This window comes from Thunnus thynnus, chromosome 15, assembly GCF_963924715.1.
Source record: "Thunnus thynnus chromosome 15, fThuThy2.1, whole genome shotgun sequence".
In the NCBI taxonomy this organism is placed as follows: Eukaryota; Metazoa; Chordata; class Actinopteri; order Scombriformes; family Scombridae; genus Thunnus; species Thunnus thynnus.
Genome location: NC_089531.1, coordinates 2,835,272 through 2,855,335, shown reverse-complemented (window position 1 = coordinate 2,855,335; position 20,064 = coordinate 2,835,272). Strand labels below are relative to the sequence as shown.

At 37.8% G+C, this 20,064-nt stretch overlaps 1 protein-coding gene and 2 gene segments (V, D, J or C); 2 read left to right on the top strand and 1 right to left on the bottom strand.

Moving 5' to 3' along the window:
- Positions 1 to 1,914: 1,914 nt before the first annotated feature.
- LOC137198173 (pro-opiomelanocortin-like) lies at positions 1,915 to 6,691 on the top strand. The gene is made up of 3 exons (XM_067611837.1): positions 1,915 to 2,031; positions 3,543 to 3,663; positions 4,617 to 6,691. The coding sequence occupies exons 1-3, from the start codon at positions 2,027 to 2,029 to the stop codon at positions 5,166 to 5,168; spliced, it is 678 nt and encodes a 225-aa protein (XP_067467938.1). The 5' UTR covers positions 1,915 to 2,026; the 3' UTR covers positions 5,169 to 6,691.
- A 4,199-nt stretch (positions 6,692 to 10,890) lies between these two features.
- LOC137198174 (immunoglobulin kappa variable 2-28-like) lies at positions 10,891 to 11,474 on the top strand. The segment is given in 2 exon segments: positions 10,891 to 10,950; positions 11,167 to 11,474. Coding segments are annotated over 2 exon segments (360 nt in total).
- Positions 11,475 to 12,549: 1,075 nt separating this feature from the next.
- Positions 12,550 to 18,463, bottom strand: LOC137198587 (Ig kappa-b4 chain C region-like). The segment is given in 4 exon segments: positions 12,550 to 13,031; positions 14,043 to 14,118; positions 17,921 to 17,977; positions 18,455 to 18,463. Coding segments are annotated over 4 exon segments (462 nt in total).
- Positions 18,464 to 20,064: the final 1,601 nt, after the last annotated feature.

Below are 20,064 nucleotides of genomic sequence, written 5' to 3'. Positions count from 1 at the left end.
GATAATGTTGCTCCGTAACTGCTGGATGTAGAAATAAACAGTTGTTTGCTAACAAGTTCAACATATCAACTTAATAGTCAGTGTTGTGTTCACTACTTGTTTGTTGTTTGTGCTTTTTGTTCAGTTTAGACAACAGAACAACAGACAGGAAGACAGACTGAATTTAGTTGCAAGAGTTGGTGAATAAAGTGCTTCCAGTTATTGGGTTGATAACGTCACTGATTTGAGTCCAACTTGTCTGCTTGTTTCATCATGCCATTACCTCTTCTTACGGTTCCTGAACATACGAGAGAGAAGAAGGTGAATTTGTGTGTCTGTAATGGATTGAATGGAGGTTCAAGGCTGTGGTAAATATAAATCCTCTAATGGGTTTATATTTGCTTGCCGGCCCCCAGAAGCTGCTCCATTTGTTCCATTAGAAAAAGTTTATAATGATAGACTGACATGAAGTACTGTGCTCTCACTCATAAACCAATGTCTTTTTCCAATGGCTATAATAAAAACAAGCATTTTATATTTAATATAAGTCATACATCCAAAGCAAAATGGGCTGTTTCAGGCAGAGGCTGAACTGAGCAGGTGCATAAGGACCAATATAAGATAATGTTATTATAAAATAATGAGTTCTTTGAACTACAATCTTGGAACCCAATAGCTATTGGTCTGATGATGACAGCCACTATATCCGCTGGCTTCCGGTGTAGCCAGCGGATATCCGGATATCCTCTGCCGTGTGCTGGTCGTTGTTTACAGTCCGATTAGCAACTTCAGATGGTCCAGATGATATTTTGGCTAATCTCTATAAACAGATATATGCATATCAATGCAGATAATTAAAAAAAAAGCTATTAAAAAGCTTAAGTGTCATCAGACGATAGCCGATGGGTTCAGAGATTGCATTTCAGCCAATGCTTTCTATCTCTTCTGCTCTCCACACAGACTGTTTACCTGCATGCAACCAAAGCCCGCTCAAACGTGATTGGTCAATACTATTCAGACTACAAACGGAAACTGGAACGCTTCCGGTGCCAAAATCTTGCCCTATTGCCTACAGATTCTTCATTCATATGCAGATATCTGTTCATAGATATTATTTGAACTGTAAATCATACAAAGACATTCCAAAATAAAAATATAGACCTGGAAATGTGCATGAGATGTCTCCTTTAAAGCATTGTTTGACCATCTGACAAGCACTTTTATGGTTTTAAGAAAACTGACGCTGCTGGTGTTGAATCTTGGCCTTAAAGACAGACTCCTGGTGGACACAGAGCTTTTCATCCACGTCAACCTTTTCCCCGATGTGCCGTTAAACGAATCAGTCCCCTCCAGATCCATCAGACACACTGAGGGCTCAGACAATGGGAAGATGCTGCAGCAGGTGAGTTTGTATGTAACTGTAGACTCTGACTCATAGGTTTGAATCCCATCTTTCCCCCTGTGACAACATGTCACTTCAGTGTTAATCTGCCTAATATGTCACCTGACATTTAACACTGTGCTGCAACAGCAGCAAGGTAGTGACCTTTGTTTATGTCATTAGTTACACCTGCTATAACAAGTCAAAATGTCTGTGGTGAAAAAGCTCTATAAAGTCTGCTGCATATGTGTATTATGTGGCTTTGAACTCTGATTAGTCTTGTTTCCCAAGAAAGTTCTGCTTTTAAGTTATAGGAAGTTTTTTTTCTGGAGAGTGATGATGTTGATGATGATGATGATGATGTTGATGATGACGATGATGTGTGCTTGTGTGCGTATGTGTGTGTAAGTGGAAGAAGGGGATGATATTTCATTGATTGTCCATGTCCATGCAGCGGTGTGTGTTTACGAGCATAAATGGGAGAACGATGGGGAGATTTTAGGTAATGTCATCATTCGTGTGTGTGTGTGTGTGTGTGTGTGTGTGTGTGTGTGTGTCCTTGGCTGACAGGATATAAAATCAGCCGGTCGGTCGGAGGAACAACAGAAATCTCTGTCCAACGGCCGAGAAGACAAGAAAACATCAGAGAAAGAGACAGACAGGACAATGTGGTGAGTATACATTCTTTTAAAAAATTTTTTTTTATTAAACAGTTTTTTATTATAAATAAATACTAAATGAATATTCTCAATATAATTACCAATATAATAATTATTGTCATGTATGTATGTTTAACTATGTTGTGTTATGAGTTATAGGTTGTAAATTAAATGTCTATTCAATTATTTTTAAAAACACATTATTAAAAAATAATTCAATACTAATAGAACAGAAGAGACAAGAATGGAATAAAATACAACTTTATTGTCCACAAAGATGAAAAATTGTAAATACAAACAACTACAACAATGCAACAAAGTAATAATATAATATTATAACTGAAAATAACAACAATGAAATGACCCAAAACCAGCGTTTTTTGAATTAAACAAAATGATCAATAAAAACAAAAATATATGAAATAAAATAAACATAACAGAAAACCAACAGAACAGACTTCAGATAAAAATCTAAGCTGTATGGTGTATGAAATATAATGAAATATCAAACATAAAAATACTGGTAGGCAGGTCAGTACATGTATTTTTTTTAGCTTTACATGTATTTTTAAAGCAAAATGGTTTTGAGATGTTATAGCAATTAATTATACATATAATTTAATAAAAAAGATAATTTTGAACATGTTTATTTAGTACCTTACAGAGATGCAGCTTTACAATATAAAAAATAAAAACACAGATAATTTAAACAACTTTTAAAATATTAAATACAAACAGACAAAAAAAAATCCATTACAGATAAAAGTTATACATTCAAATTTTTTTTTAATAAAAGTCGTATTAGCAGCAAAATGTAGTGAAATTTAAAGTAATCATCAGGCAGTGGATTGGCACCTCTCAGTGTTATATTATATTATATTACAGCAATTTTTTGTGATCATAAAAGAAAAATTCTTATGACCACAGACGTCAGAATGAATTATTTTCATGATCGAAGGTGTCAGTTGATCATCGTGTGACAAACATCTTCTGTCCCTGTCTCACTATTGTATATGTATATATTACTGTGAATTTACTAACATGGTATTATTACTTTTTAAAACATATATTTTTTAAAAGTTTTGAAGTCATGTTTTTTACTGTTTGATATTTATTCCACACTGGTTTGAAATGACTTAAATGTTTAATTTGATTTTGTGTTTCTCTGTGCTGGGCTGTGTATGAATAAAAGTAAGAAAAGTTTGAGAAGTGGTTTACAAATAAAGATTGTTGTTAAATTATATTATTTTCATGATTATTATTATTATTATTGGTAGTATTATTTGTAGTTTTAGTGGTATAAATAGAATTTTTAATGGAATTTTGGGTATTTATTTCTATACTATTATAACTCTCAAAACCATTATTGGGCTTTTGAAATATAAATTCCACTAGTCAAATAAAGCCATAGTTCAATATATGTTGTGATGTAGTTATGATGCTTTTCTGTAACTTCTGCAGCAGCAGATCACAGTGATAAAATGCCCCTGATGTATGTGTCGCTGTCTCTGATTGGCTGACAGGAAAATGTGTCCTGTGTGGCTACTGGTGGCTGTGTTGACGGTGGGCGTGGCCAGAGGAGCTGTCAGTCAGTGCTGGGAGCATCCGAGCTGTCAGGAGCTCAACTCTGAGAGCAGCATGATGGTAACACACTCAAACACACACACACAGAGTTCACAAATACCAAATATAACTCCAAGTTTATAATAAAATATTATTATTATTATTATTGTTATTATTATGGTTACTGTGGTAACAACAAGTGCAGTTTATTACTACTGCAAAGACCTGATGAGCAGCTACTTTTATTAAGGAATGAAAAAGAGGAGCAGCTTTTTGTGATTTTCTGTCATTTATATGATGTCAGATATTAAACATGGTCAAAGTTCCAAAACTGAGGTGAACATATGTAAAAATGCTCCCTGAAAGTCAAAAGTCAGAACTTCAACCTGCTCCAAATGCTCTAAAACAGCCTGTTTCAGACAGAAGCTGAACTAAGGGGCTGCATAAAGAGCCAGCATAAGATAAACAAGGAGTTCTTTTTAACTGTAACTCATTCAAAAACCTAGAAATGTGCATTATACATCCCCTTTAATGAAGACATCATTCAAAACAATCACAACTGCGACCTGATTTCTTTAGTAGGAACAGGAGCCTCCGACAAGTTATCCTCCAACCCAACATCCACGCCGTAGCAAGTCATGTCTGCCAGTGGTCGCTCTCCCATCAGGTCATCCATAAGACCATAAAACTGGAAACTGGCCGGGTCGGAACCACTTTTGCCGTTTTGACTTTTAGCCTTGTAATAGGCAGTCTTCAGTCTTTTCCAGTGGTTTTTGATTTGGTCGATAGTTCCGGCTTCGCTCGTCTTTTCAAACACTTGTTTGAACAACTCGTTGTTTTGAGCCTTTCGACCATCGAGGTGTTCATCTATCCTTAATTCTTTAAAGGTCTCCAATAAAAAAGTCATAGCACGTCTCTTCTGATTGAGGTGGTTAAATGGGGCATTTTTATTCTGATTGGGCTATTATTCCGATCCATGTAAACGCAGCCAGTGTGAGTGGTTTTCCTCTTACCTTCTCTCTCTTCTCCTGCAGGAGTGCATCCAGCTCTGTCGCTCTGATCTCACCAATGAGACACCCATCATCCCGGGTGACGCCTACCTCCAACCTCCTCCATCAGACCCAGAGTCTCTGTCTGCCCTCTCTCATTTACCTTCCTCCTTATCCTTACCCTCCCCTCAGGCCAAGCGCTCCTACTCCATGGAGCATTTCCGATGGGGGAAGCCTGTGGGGCGAAAGCGTCGCCCAATCAAAGTCTACACTTCCAACGGTGTGGAGGAGTCAGCCGAGGTTTTCCCTGGAGAGATGAGGAGGCGGGAGCTTGCCAATGAGATGATTGCGGCGGAGGAGAAGGAGAAGGCACAGGAGGTGGCGGAGGAAGAACAAGAGCAGGAGCAGCTTCCAGGTGGCGTCCATGAGAAGAAAGATGGCACGTACAAGATGAAGCACTTTCGCTGGAGTGGCCCGCCGGCCAGCAAACGCTACGGCGGCTTCATGAAGAGCTGGGACGAGCACAGTCAGAGGCCGCTGCTCACGCTCTTCAAAAATGTCATCAACAAAGATGGACAGCAGGAGAGAGAGCAGTGAAGGAAGAGAAAAGAGACAAGAGATAGATAGAAGATGAGCAGACAGAGAATTTTTCAAACCAAATTGTCATCTGATTCACCAACAAGTCCTTAAAACTAAATGACAGAATATGTTGTTCGTCATTGCCTTCCAGACTTCCCTATCAGCATAAAACCTTGTCCCCTAAAATTCATTTTATATACAACTGATTTGCTTTGCTAATTGCTGCCTGGATTATGTTCACAGACATTGTTTTTTCTAGTGTAGGAAGTGCTAAATTTCTGTAGTTGTAGGGAGATGGTCGGGACTTTGACACCAGAGACCGAAGTATCCTGGTCCTGTGCGTGGTTTGGTTTAGGCAACAAAAGCACTTTAGCTAAGATTAGGGAGGATTAGTCATGGTTCTGATTAAACAAAACCACCAAACTACAATTTTCTGTGGTTTTGGTCTCACTGTTACCATTGCAGACGTTCTAAGTATTAAACCATTAGATCACGATTAGATCTTACCGTAACCTTAAAGCAAGTACTGCAAGTGCCTAAACGTAACCATTTTTAAACATTTTACACTGCTTCAGTTGCTATGGGTGTATTTGTATTGCGAGTGGAAAACAAATGAAATATGTTGTCATTAAACATTTTGCTGGTATGTTCAAGTATAAATACTTTGTGATGAACAACAATTCCTCATTACATTGACAAAAAACATAATCGAAGTGCCATCACTTTACCTACAAAATGTATTTCCTGTTGCAAATTAGTTGTATTTAAATGTTCTGGGAGACTGTTGTGGCAGTCGTTTTCACGTCGTATTATTGTTTTCTGCTTGGTCATCTCTAAGGAAGACTGTCAAGACTCCCAAAAATAATGACAGAATCAGTCGTCAATGCAAGTGCCCCAAAATGACTTACATTATATTTACGTTCAAGTGACAGCCACCTCTAGTGGCCTTAGTGGTTATGATGTAAATCTATAGTGACAAGCAAGTCAGGATAGATGGATGGGTCAACAGATCAGTTAAGATTTGGTCGAGTTTAGCCAACTAAAACTACTTAGTTAAAGTTGGGAAAATGTTTGCTGTCAGAGGGAAAACAGATATAATCTGCAGTCTTCTTCGTCAATAATCACACAATGTGTTGACCCACATTTCCACCTTCACATCCTCACTATGAAAACTAAAAGGTCACACTACTTCTGGGTTTGTTCCTGACAAACAAAAGTCATAATCCACATGGCCATTAGAGGTCACTTGTCAGGAATACATAATAGGAATAAGTCATTTTAGACATTTTCTTTTGGGGACCGTCTGGTTGGCTGTTTCTGCAGAAACAGGCAGCAGATAGTTCTCATTGGGCAGCATGATGAAGGCTCATTAACTGACACTTTTTTTTGACCAATATAAAACTCTGTTCTGCTGCCTGTATGTAACTCCACCCACAGGGATCAGACAAAAAGAGATAGACAGAAAATGAGAGGATGAGTGAAAACTGTTTGGATGTTCATTGAATAATGTAAATATGTGTATATGACATGAAAACATAAAGTTATTTGCAAGCAAAAGACACGAGACATGATTTTTTTATCTATCTATCTATCAATCAATCAGTCAATCTATCTATCTATCTATCTATCTATCTATCTATCTATCTATCTATCTATCTATCTATCTGACTATTTAAAGACATAACATAGTCATAAATTAATGGTTCATGTGTCTCCAAAAGGTCGGAGAGGACATGTGTGACATGAACAATGGTATGAACAATGACTGTAACAGGGAAAAACATGCAATTCTACAACTGAAATTGTATAGAGCAGTTTATCTGACTTATGTCCTGCCTGAGTGTCCATGAGCTGCTCTGTATAAATCACTTTGGATAGCACCATGAGGAAAAGGCCTATATTAGTGACTTAAAAACTTGTGCAGTACCAAAATGTGTCCACAAGAGGGCAGTATTGATTTACAGCTGTACAGACAACACAACACATGGGGAAAATGCAAGCAGCAACCACTACAACATGAGGCCACTGAAGCCAATATGGAAGTAAAGTCAAATGCCACCTGTGGCTGTTAGATGCTCCAACTGACTCCCATTCAAAAAGCCTCAACTTCTCAAAAAATAGGATCATGTGAAAATGGCATACGAAAACATAATTTCAATAATCATTACTTTATATAAACATTATTTGAAAGTAATTACGAGCAACTGTCTACAGACTTTTCCAATTAATGTATGAGATTAACTGTATATGAATAGTATTTGACAGTAATTACAAGCAACTATCCAACATATCCGTCTGACACTTTTCTTCAGAGGGATATTTCTTATATATTGTGTATACACTGCCATCATTCTTCAGAACCTGCCACTTATAGGGTGCTTGAGGCTAAAGAGAACTATTGTATTTAGGTCTTGATGCACAACATATTGGTGTTGGGGCTACATATCAAATCAAATGGTGATAAAAATGTATGTTTGTTGTATCCTGTATCTGCTCCTCAGTCTGCATATGAGAACTATTTCCTGTTCAAACCAAACCACCACTAGGAGGCATTAAAACACTGCTAAAAGAACTCAGGGCCTTGGGCAGAACACACATTTGTGAATAAATTATACACGAAACACCCGAAAACACATGTGTCACTGACTTTGTCACAAATGAAATGTGTGAAAACCACATGTGCTTATTGTTCAGTTTCTGGATGGTTTGGAGAAAAAAAAACAAAGAAACATTTGAATGAAACAGTTTGGATTCAGCCACAGTGGACAGACTGGCATGTTCACATCTGCGACCGCTTTCAAGCACGTGGTCTTGTTCTACTTTGGCTCTACATTGGACCGTTCATGTCTCTGGTCTTTCTCACATTGGATGAAATTGATCTTCAGTGTTTCACTTCCCTCTCTGAGCTCAGTAACCATGGCAACAGACAGGCATCACTGATGAACCATGGCAACAGACAGGTTTCAGTACTAAAGATAAAAATTTTCTGTAACTACTTTAGTTTAATCAACAAACTCAAACATCAGTTTTAAAGAACTCAGTGTTACGCATTATAGTCTTTAATACTTTTATTTGATTTGAAATTTTTCAGCTTAATACCAAACTAATAAAAAATAGTGTGTATTTGTCCTACCCTACACAGGTGTCACTCATTAAACATGAAATCAGACAGACTTCACTACTGCAGCAAAATGCTTTTTCCAATGAAAAAAATTTTTATTCCAGCGAATACAACATGAGGATAAACCAGCTACAGTGATATTATGGTATTCACTGTTATAATGATTGAGAAAAACACATGAAATGTTTCCAGATAATAGACTCACTAAATAAATGCCTTGTAGATTTCATCAGATGAAACTATATAATCATTAAGTAAATGTAATCAAGAATATTTTCTTTCATACAAAGTCTTAAAGGATAGAAGACGTTCTGAAAGATAATCTTTCTGCTATCATCAAACAAAATCTATGTTAAAAAAATCAACACATCGTTAATCAATAATCTGGTAAATTGATTGATCCATTGATGAAACAGCATCATCAGAGTAATCAAAGTCCCTGTTAGAGTCAGTCAGAGCATTTCCATAGAGAGCCACTTTGCATCAGCAGCACCATGCTCCAGTGCTCTGGGAGAGTTTATAGTCCTGAGAGTTGAACACTGGATGACTGACAGCTGTCCTTCATCACAACAGAAGCCACAGAAATCCTCCTCATCAAAAACATGACTTTGATCTCCGTCCTCATCTGGACTCTCCTCTGCTGCTGCTTCACAGGTAAAGTCCAGAGAATCAAACTCCTCTCCTCTATGAACATCCATCCCTCTGAAATGAAGCCGACAAAACCATCAAAACCATCAAAACCATGATGCTGCTTTATGTGTTTGTCTCTGTATCCTCAGAGTCCAGAGGCCAGGTCACAGTGACTCAGCCTGCAGCAGTGACATCTGCTCTGGGAGGATCCACAACCATCAAATGTAAAACTAATCCTGCTGTGTACTATGATGGCTCTTACTACATATTAGCCTGGTACCAACAGAAAGATGGAGAAGCTCCTAAACGTCTCATTTACTGGGCTACCAGACGAGCATCAGGGATTCCAGATCGTTTTACAGGCAGTGGATCAAACTCTGACTTCACTCTGACCATCAGTGGAGTTCAGGCTGAAGATTCAGGAGTTTATTACTGTCAGAGTTATCACAGTGCATATGTGTTCACACAGTGAAAAAGCGTCGTACAAAAACCTCCCTCAGTCAGACTGAACAGAAACTGAACTGACTGCTGCAGCTGGAAGCTACTGCAGAGTTCACTGAACACACACACACACACACACACACACACACACACACACACACACACACACACACACACACACACACACACACACAGACACACACACACACACACACACACACACACACACACACACACACACACAAACACTTTCAGACAAAGCCATTAAACAATTAATTTATATGTCTGTAGTAACAAATATGAATCTATCTTGTAAATGTTGGCATTGAACGTTTCTGCAAACCACAGAACCGTTGAATATATACGTTACAACACGCGTAATACGTGTCATATCACCATTTCTACAAACGTAGCATGTTAACATTTCTACCCGTTGAATAATGATGTTTTATGGTGTGACAACGCTGTGGTTAAGGTCTGGTTAGGCTTAGGCACAAAGACCACTTGGTTAGAGTGAGGGAAAGATCATGGTTTGGGTTAAAATAAAAATAAAAAATAAAAAAAAAACAGCCAATGTCTCACTAAAAAAAAGCCGGTTTTCTCACCAGAAAAACGGCTGCAAATGTCCTGACGTCTCACTAAAAACACCTGCTTTTGTCGGTTGAAACTGGAAGCAGACATTGGTTTTGAGGTGGTCTCGAACCGTGTTCTCTGCTGATTTCCAAATTGCTGCCAAGAAACTTACTAACCATCCACCGACCCCTCCTCCTCCTAATAATAGGAAAGATCAGCTCATATAGATCACATGTGAACTACGTCACTTTAGAAATGTTGAGATGATACATATTGTTGAAATGATAATATGCTATGTATTACACATGTTGAAACGTAGATGTTCAACATTTTTGTGGTTTGCAGAAACGTAAACTGCCAACGTTTTATTCTGGCGACCAGGCTGGAAGGGGTGGGTGGGAATGGGAGGGATGGAGGGAGGGTCGGGCTGATATGACTTCTATGTTATTATATTTTTGTACATCGTTGCATTATTCAGCTCAAGGTTTGTTAAATTCAAAACCAATAATGATAATGTTGAGTGTATTTGATAGATTTTAATGAGGAAAACTCCTAAATTTATCTACAAACTGTTTATTTATCTCTGTGGTGATTTTTAGGACTTTCACACGAGTAGTTTCACATTTTGTACTTCGGAAAAAATAAGATACACAATAAACAAAATGATGAACTGAAAACAATTTTCTATAATAAGCCTCAAAATTATTAGATTACAGAATCCACATCAGTGTTTCTAACCGCTTGATGGAAATCAAATGAAATTCTCTCCCTCAGATTGTCACTCCTTTATGTTATGGATGATGTAAATGTTGAGTTCTCCCAGCAGTGAGGAGGAAACAGCATGATATGTTGAGGACAGCTACAGTTGACTGACTCTGTGTGTTTGCATATCTGTCCTGCCTCTCTGCTCCCAGCCGTTAAGAGGCCAGTGTTGATCAGTGGCTGTCCAGACCTTTCAGAGCCACTGACACGCCAGCAGCACAATGATGATGTCACTGACTCTACTGCTGGCCACCCTGGGGCTCCTTGTTCAGGGTGAGACTCTCTAGTGAAAACTTTGCTTCAGGATGCAACCAGGTTCACCACAATGATGTTCTGCTGTGATGGAGAAACACTGAAACAAGCAGCATTTACCTTCTTCCATCTATTCTCCATGTTAAAGAAATGATACTCTTCTGTTTTCATGTTGATCATCTTTCTCCAAGCTGGATTTGTCTCATTAACCCTTCTCCTCTTTTTCATGTTTTCCAGGTTCATCAGGACAAATCATCCTGACTCAGTCTCCTGGATCTCAGTCTGTTGTTCCAGGACAGACTGTCTCCATCAGATGTAAAACCAGTACAAATGTTTATACCCACCTCCACTGGTACCTTCAGAAACCCGGAGAAGCTCCTAAACTCCTGATTTATGCAGCTACAAACCGTCAGCCTGGAGTTTCACATCGTTTTAGTGGAAGTGGATCAGACCCTGATTACACTCTGACCATCAGTGGAGTTCAGGCTGAAGATTCAGGAGTTTATTACTGTCAGCAGAGTTGGGAGAGACCATTCACACAGTGATACAACGTCGTACAAAAACCTCCCTCAGCTGAAGAGGAACTGATCTGACTCAACAGCTGCACTCAAACAAAAACAACAGAGGTTTTAATAATGTAATTTTCAACATTTTAACACTAAATATTCTGTATTTAACAAAAAAAAGATTTATTTTAAATACTTTCATTAATACTGAATATGAAACATTTGGCTGAATATCAAATCTAACCTCTGTTGAAGGATGATTTCAATTCTTTAATAAGTTTAATCTACTGACTACAACACATGAACACTAAAACTATTATTGATTTATTTGATCTCTTACTATTTTCCATAGATACTCAAACATACAATGTTTTAGAAATAAATTACAAAATGTTATCATGATAAAATCTACTATCATTTGTGTTGTAAATTACTAATCATGTCATGTGACATATATTTGTCATTTTGCATGTTTTTATTCCAGCAGCAAGTATTTATAATATAAACCAAAAACATTAAATTGATTATGGAATTAATTAATACTTGAATTCTTTCCCTTTTTCATCTCTTTCATTTGTCTTTGTGTTTCAGCTCTTCAGCAGAAGCAGTTTGTAAAAATGTCCAGGGTTAAAATGTCAGATCACACTCATTTTATATCTCTTTATGCTGATGATATTTTGCTTTTTATTTCAGAATTAGAACATATTTCTGAGGGTTTTGTGATTTTGTTTAAAAGATTATGTATATGCTTTTAATACATCTGAGAAAATAAAAATATTAGACTCTTTGCACTGACACACTTCAGTAACATAAGATGATTGGAGGATTTTTCATTAAAATTACTCAATTACTAATTATTACAGACAAATCTGAAGTGAGTCCAGCAAAGCATTTTATACAATTATTATCACTTTACTGTAAACTATGAAAACAAATTATGGACTTACTACCACCATGACTGTGTAGGATTAATCACATAATATCTAAGAGTGTTGTTTGAGTGTAAATACTTTCCTAATATACACTATATGAATCAATACATTATGTGATCTTACATTTTAAAATAATTAAGACACTTTTATAATAATAAAGATGAAAACAAGTGATTTGATGAACAGATCTTTATTGTCTGGAAATACTGAAATTATATTGAAACATTACAACAAGCAAGTAAATATTGTTACTGAAACATGTGAAATAAAAGAGAGAGATAGTTGCAGAGATCAGAGTGAGAGCAGTAGCAGAGTAAAAGCAGTAGCAGTGAGTCAGGTCAGGACTAGGAACACTGGTCTCTCCTCAGTGTCTCTGAGACTGGAGACTGGGAGCCCTGGGTGGCCTCACAGGTCACAGAGCCCACCTTCCTCCACTGGTCTGCAGGGAGCCTCAGGGTGCTGCTCCAGCTGTAGCGGCCATCATTCTGCAGCACCCCGGGGCTCCTGCTCTGCTCCAAGCTGCTGCTGCTGCCGTCCACCTTCCAGGCCAGACTCCAGTCTGAGGGGTAGCCCTTGTTGGCCAGACACACGAGCGTGGCCTCCCCCTGCTGCAGCTCCTCGCTGGAGGGGGGCAGCACTGTCAGGGTGGGGGTGACTCGACCCACTGGAGGAGGAGACAGAGAGACAACATGAAGAAAGTTCATGCAAAGAGAAAATAAACTCCACCCTGTTGGTTGCAGCAGAGGAGGCTGCTGGTTCTGTTGGTCTTCCTCAGGCTGGATAAAACTGGTCTTCAGTGTTTCACTTCCCTCTCTGAGCTCAGTAACCATGGCAACAGACAGGCATCACTGATGAACCATGGCAACAGACAGGTTTCAGTACTAAAGATAAAAGGTTCCGAGCAAACAACTCTTCAATACTTTAATTTAATCAAAAACTTAAACATCAATGTTAAAGAAGTAAATATTTTGCATTACAGAAAGGCAGAAATACTTTTATTTGAGCATCCATATTTTTAAATTGAAGCCAAAACGTTAAAGAGACAGTTTGTGTTTAATCTCCTCATTTACACAGGCATCACTACTGAACTATGAAAACAGACAGACTTCACTAATGACAAATATTTTAAGCACTGAAATACTTTTTCCAACTCACAAAATTAATCCTATTAATACAACATGAGGTTAAATCAGCTACAGTGATATTATGGTATTCACTGGTTATAATGTGACATGTCATGAAATTCATTGTTCTGAGAGGAAGATTGAGTTAAACACATGAAATGTTTCCAGATAAAACACTCACTAAATAAATGTCTGGTAGATTTCTTCAGATGAAATTACATAATCACTACGTTAAATTAATCAAGAATATTTTCTGTCATTCAGACTCTGAAAACTGAACTATATTGTTTTCAAATAAGCAGCTGTACTTTTTAATAACAGTATAAATTATATGAATGTAGAAACCGTCTAAACTAAAGTTTCTGTGTAACTAAAGACTTCTTAGATCAGACGGATTTTTATCTGTATCACAGTGAAGCCTGTAGTGATCACTGCAAAAATATAAAATTTATAAAACTAGCAGCCAAAATGTTCAAGTAAAGCCTGAATTTATCAACTGAAAATAGAATAAATGATGAATTTACGTTCTTGTAGAAATTAAAGGTACTTACAGTTAACATCCAGTCTGGTTCCTCCACCAAAAGTCCTCCACAGTGATACAAACTGACTGAGTCGTCGTACAAAAACCTCTCACTGTAGAGAGACACGGCTCTCTGACTTTGAACACAACAAACTCTACAAAAAGTTCCTGTTTTTGAAAATGTTTTATTTCATATGATTTTTTTTTAAAAAGTCCCCAATGTTTCACAGTTAATCATGTAATAAATAATAATAACAGTAAACTTTATTTATATAACACTTTTCTTAACAATGTAACAAAGTGCCTTACAAAAGAAAATAAAACAAAACATGGCAGATAAAAATAAGGCAAGTAAAGATGTAAAGACAGAAGCACAGAAGTAACAATAGAGATGCACAATAATAGTAATGATAAAACAATAAAATGCTCAAAAGTAAAAAAAAAACAAAACAAAAACAATAAAAGAGTAAGATCAATTAATAGGTGTAAAAACAGTAAATAAAACATCAGACAATTCCAAAAGCTTTCACAAAGAAAGAAATTTTAAGATTAGTTTTAAAAGAAACTAGAGACTTAGTGTGTCTGATTTCAGTAGGCAAGGAGTTCCAGACTGTGGGGGCTCTAAAAGCAAAAGCCCGATCACTCTTTGTCACAAACTGTGACCTGGGAGTGACTAACAGGGCTCCATCTGCAGATCTGAAGGGTCGAGGGGGCACATACCAGGTCAATAAAGCAGATATGTAACAAGGAGCAAGGCTGTTTAATGCCTTAAAGGTGAGTAATAAAATTTTAAAATCAATGCAAAAGCTAACTGGGAGCCAGTATAAGGAGGCAAGCACAGGAGTAATGTGCTCATACCTTTTAGTCCCAGTAATGAGACAAGCAGCAGCATTTTGGACCAACTTGAGATGGTGGAGGGAGCCCTGGCTGATACCTGAATAAAGTGCGTTGAAGTAATCAAGCCGAGAGTAGATAAAAGCATGTATAATTATTTGAAGATCGGCAAAAGATAAAAATGACCTAATTTTAGAGAAACACAGCTTGACAATATTTTTTGACTTGCTTATCATAACAGAGGTTGGCATCAAATATTACCCCCAGATTCCTAGCAGACTGTGTAATGTTGTTTGACAAATCTCCAAGGTTTGCACCAAAAGAGCTGATAGAATTTGGGAGACCAAACAGCATGACCTCAGACTTGTCATCATTAAATTTAAGAACATTTTGGGACATCCAGGATTTAATGTCAGAAAGGCAAGATTTGAGTAGGCTGTTTGGATCTGAGGGTTTTAATGGTAAGTATAACTGTATGTCATCAGCATAAAAGTGATAAAGCACATCATGATTCCGAATAAGTTGGCCAAGGGGCAGCATGTATAAGGAAAACAGAAGGGGGCCAAGAACTGAGCCTTGAGGGACCCCACAATTAAACTGAGCTGTTGTGGAGGTGGAGATACCCAGAGCGACAGAAAAAGTTTGATTGAGAATGTATGTTCGTAATTAACTAAGAGCCGGGCCCTTGATGCCAACCCAAGTCTCCAGGCGATTTAGGAGGATACTGTATTTGACAGTGTTAAATGTGGCACTTAAATCTAAAAGCACTGAAATCGAGCAGTCACCTCTGTCTGCAGCTGGAAGTAGGTCATTAGTGACCTGATTTTAAATGAATTTCTCCAGAACCTTGGATAAAAAAGACAGTTTGGAGATAGGCCGTTGTAGTTGTTCAAGGACAGAATGTCCAAATTGTGTTTTTTAAGTAGAGGGTGGACAATAACATGCTTAAAACTATCAGGGAAAGAACTGGAGGTCAGGGAATTATTAAAAATGTGCAGAATAACAGGACTAACAGTGGGAAATATAACTCTGACAATGTAATGGGTTGGAACTGGGTATAAGTGTCAGGAGTATCATGTTGAATGGAGAGAATGCAGGGGGCAGGCTGGATTTGGGACCTTATAATATCCACCTTGCTAACAAAATGAGCAAGAAATTTGTCAGAGAGCTCAACATCCAGTTGAGTCTTGTGTCCTTGTTTTAAATGGTGCAATTTGATCTAGGATGGATAGGCTCTGATCGTTAAAAGAATTTAAAAGAGCATTAGGATTAAGAGAAGATAAAAACAAATTAAAAGATAAAGAATTAAAAGCATCACAGAATTTAACAGTGCAACCAGCATTAAGAATGCGAGAGCTAATTGTAGGGTTGGGACTATTAGTGCAGATCAGGAGTGGAACTTTAAAGACAACAAACTAAGATACTCAAAAGAGAGACCAGAAGAGAGAACTAAATCCAAGATATGGCCCTTAGAATGTGTAGGCTCATTAACAGATTGAGTGAGGTTAAAAGAACGGAGTAACAAGATGGCATTTAAGACCTGACTTATAAAACACAGCAAGACCACCTCCTCCTCCAAATATATTAAAATAAGCAAATACAGTTGGTGTGGCGTCGTTCAGAGGAACAGTGTCCCCTTGCGACAGCCATGTCTCGCTGGTCATAAAAAAAGTCCAGTAATTAAAGACAATAAAATCACTAATGATAAAAGATTTGTTACTAATGGATCTTATATTTAGGAAGCCTAAGTTTTTTTAGGAGAGAGAGCAGTGGGGGTATTTGCATATTTATTGTTAAATTTGTCTGAGAATAAAATTGATCCTGTTAGCATTAAATTAAACCAGACAGAAGACGTTCTGAAAAAAAAATCAGTCTGCAGTCATCAAACCAAATCCACATAAAAATGATCACTGACACAAAGGTAATCAATAATCATATCAATAATTGATTGATCCATAGATTAAACAGCATAATTAGAGTAATCCAAGTCCCTGTTGGAGTCAGTCAGAGCATTTCCATAGAGAGCCACTTTGCATCAGCAGCACCATGCTCCAGTGCTCTGGGAGAGTTTATAGTCCTGAGAGTTGAACACTGGATGACTGACAGCTGTCCTTCATCACAACAGAAGCCACAGAAATCCTCCTCATCAAAAACATGACTTTGATCTCCGTCCTCATCTGGACTCTCCTCTGCTGCTGCTTCACAGGTAAAGTCCAGAGAATCAAACTCCTCTCCTCTATGAACATCCCTCCCTCTGAAATGAAGCTGACAAAACCGTCAAAACCATCAAAACCATGACGGTGCTTTATGTTTTTGTCTCTGTATCCTCAGAGTCCAGAGGCCAGGTCACAGTGACTCAGCCTGCAGCAGTGAGATCTGCTCTGGGAGGATCCACAACCATCAGCTGTAGGACCAGTCAGAATGTTTATGGTGGGAACTACTTAGCCTGGTACCAACAGAGAGATGGAGAAACTCCTAAACTGATGATTTACTATGCTACCAGACGAGCATCAGGGATTCCAGATCGTTTTTCAGGCAGTGGATCAAACTCTGACTTCACTCTGACCATCAGTGGAATTCAGGCTGAAGATTCAGGAGTTTATTACTGTCAGAGTTATCACTATATCAACAGTCAGTATGTGTTCACACAGTGAAAAAGCGTCGTACAAAAACCTCCCTCAGTCAGACTGAACAGAAACTGAACTGACTGCTGCAGCTGGAAGCTACTGCAGAGACTGATACAGTTCACTGAACACACACACACACACACACACACACACACACACACACACACACACACACACACACACACACACACACACACACACATTAAATAGATTAAATAATTTGTGCATTGCAGCTTTTAAGATAAATGAAAATATGTCAGAACACTTTAAGGAAAACAGTTTCTGGACAATGATTGTCTCGGGGGAAATCAATTAAGTTTTCCATCACAGCTTCTCTCCATCAATTCTTACCATATTATGATTTGATCCAATGTTTTGAAATGATAATCAACCCATTTACCGACCAATGAGGAGAGAGATTGGCCGGAGACTTTTGGTTAGAAATTACTAGGTCATGACCTTTGACCTCGGCCTCATACTGGATCACATCTATCTCAATTATATCCTGTTAACAGAAAATATGAAAACACAAATCAGCATCAGCAACTTTCATAATCACAGCTCCCACCACCAAAAAATATAAATCACACTAAATATTATCTTACAGTAAGAAACCAATCACAGTAAGAGGATCAGAGATATGAAAACATTTTTCATTTTTATATCGTTGAAATAAATTTTAATTCAACTTCATAATAGTTAACTATTAAGTGGAAATTTAAATACTAATTTTTGTTAACATTTTAAAAGTAGACGTATTGTTCTTTAATCTTTTTTCTTCTCAAGCTGTTCACATTTCAGTTTGACAATAATGTGTAAAGACCAGTTTATTGAAGCTGGTCTGAGTTACATCATGATTAAAACAGAAGAGAATATAAGTGATATAAATCAACACAGATGATATTTGTATCTACTACAAACATTTAAACACATTAAAGCTTTACATGTCAACATTATGTGTAATATTTGAGTACATACTTACTTCCAACATCCAGTCTGGTTCCTCCACCGAACGTGAACCACAGTGATACAAACTGACTGAGTCGTCGTACAAAAACCTCTCACTGTAGAGAGACACGGCTCACTCAAAAAAACAAGTCTCTGTTAGTAAAATTACAAGTAACATCACCTGAGTGACAGATATTTCCAGAATGTGTACATTTATTTCATGTTGTAAAGATCAATTGATGTTAATTTCTTTAGAAATACATATAAATAAACATGAGACATTCTGAAAGAAAATATGAGTAAAAGCTGAAACCATAAAAAATACATTCTGAACAATATTCTAATAAACTGATTGATCCGTTGATGAAACAGCATCATCAGAGTAATCCAAGTCCCTGTTGGAGTCAGTCAGAGCATTTCCATAGAGAGCCACTTTGCATCAGCAGCACCATGCTCCAGTGCTCTGGGAGAGTTTATAGTCCTGAGAGTTGAACACTGGATGACTGACAGCTGTCCTTCATCACAACAGAAGCCACAGAAATCCTCCTCATCAAAAACATGACTTTGATCTCCGTCCTCATCTGGACTCTCCTCTGCTTCACTCAGGGTGAGGAAAATCATTTTTCTGTCATGTGAAAATCATTTGGAGTGTAGCTGAGTTTCACCATCTCATGTCCAGTGTTTCTTCTCTCTCCTCAGGGTCTGTTGGACAAAATGTTGTCTTGACTCAGCCAGCAGCCAAATCACTGCAGCTTGGTCAAACTGTCTCTATTGACTGTAAAGCTAATAGACAAGTTGAACACTATGATGGTTCACAATACTATCTGTCCTGGTACCATCAGAAAACTGGAGAAGCTCCTAAACTTCTGATCGACACAACATCAGACAGAGTTACAGGAATCTCCTCCAGATTCAGTGGAAGTGGAGCAGGGAATGGAGTTGACTTCACTCTGACCATCAGTGGAATTCAGGCTGAAGATTCAGGAGTTTATTACTGTCAGAGTTTCCACTCTATCAACAGTCAGCGTGTGTTCACACAGTGAAAAAGCGTCGTACAAAAACCTCCCTCAGTCAGACTGAACAGAAACTGAACTGACTGCTGCAGCTGGAAGCTACTGCAGAGACTGATACAGTTCACTGAACACACACACACACACACACACACACACACACACACACACACACACACACACACACACACACAGATGATTTATGATGTTCATAGTGTCTCTATCAGTTTTCCTCCTGAAGGTCAAACAGTCCACCTCCCACCTCAACAACCTCTTACTGAGTCAAACAAATATTTAATCATTCAAGATTCATCTTGACTCAAACATGTAAAATCTATCAAACAGAGACATTCTGTTCTTTCATGCTGCCCCATCATCACCTCAGCTGTTAAATCCTCTTCATCACATTATGTTATGACACATCTCACACTCATCATCTTTCTCTGTATAAAAAAGTTGGATGAACTTCATAACTGACAAGATAGAATAATCATCTCATGATGTTCACTCATAAAAGTCAACTGTAAAAGCTTCCAAACTACCTCACGTCTTCTCTCATTTCAATCTAGTAAACTAAAGTACATAGTAAACTTGGCAGAATTTGCTCCAGATACTCTTCATCTGTTAAAATTAA

Excerpts from the sequence above, each read along its gene's own strand:
- LOC137198173 (XM_067611837.1), top strand. Across the intron at positions 3,664-4,616 it reads ACTCTGAGAGCAGCATGATG|GAGTGCATCCAGCTCTGTCG; the intron begins GTAACACACTCA and ends CTTCTCCTGCAG.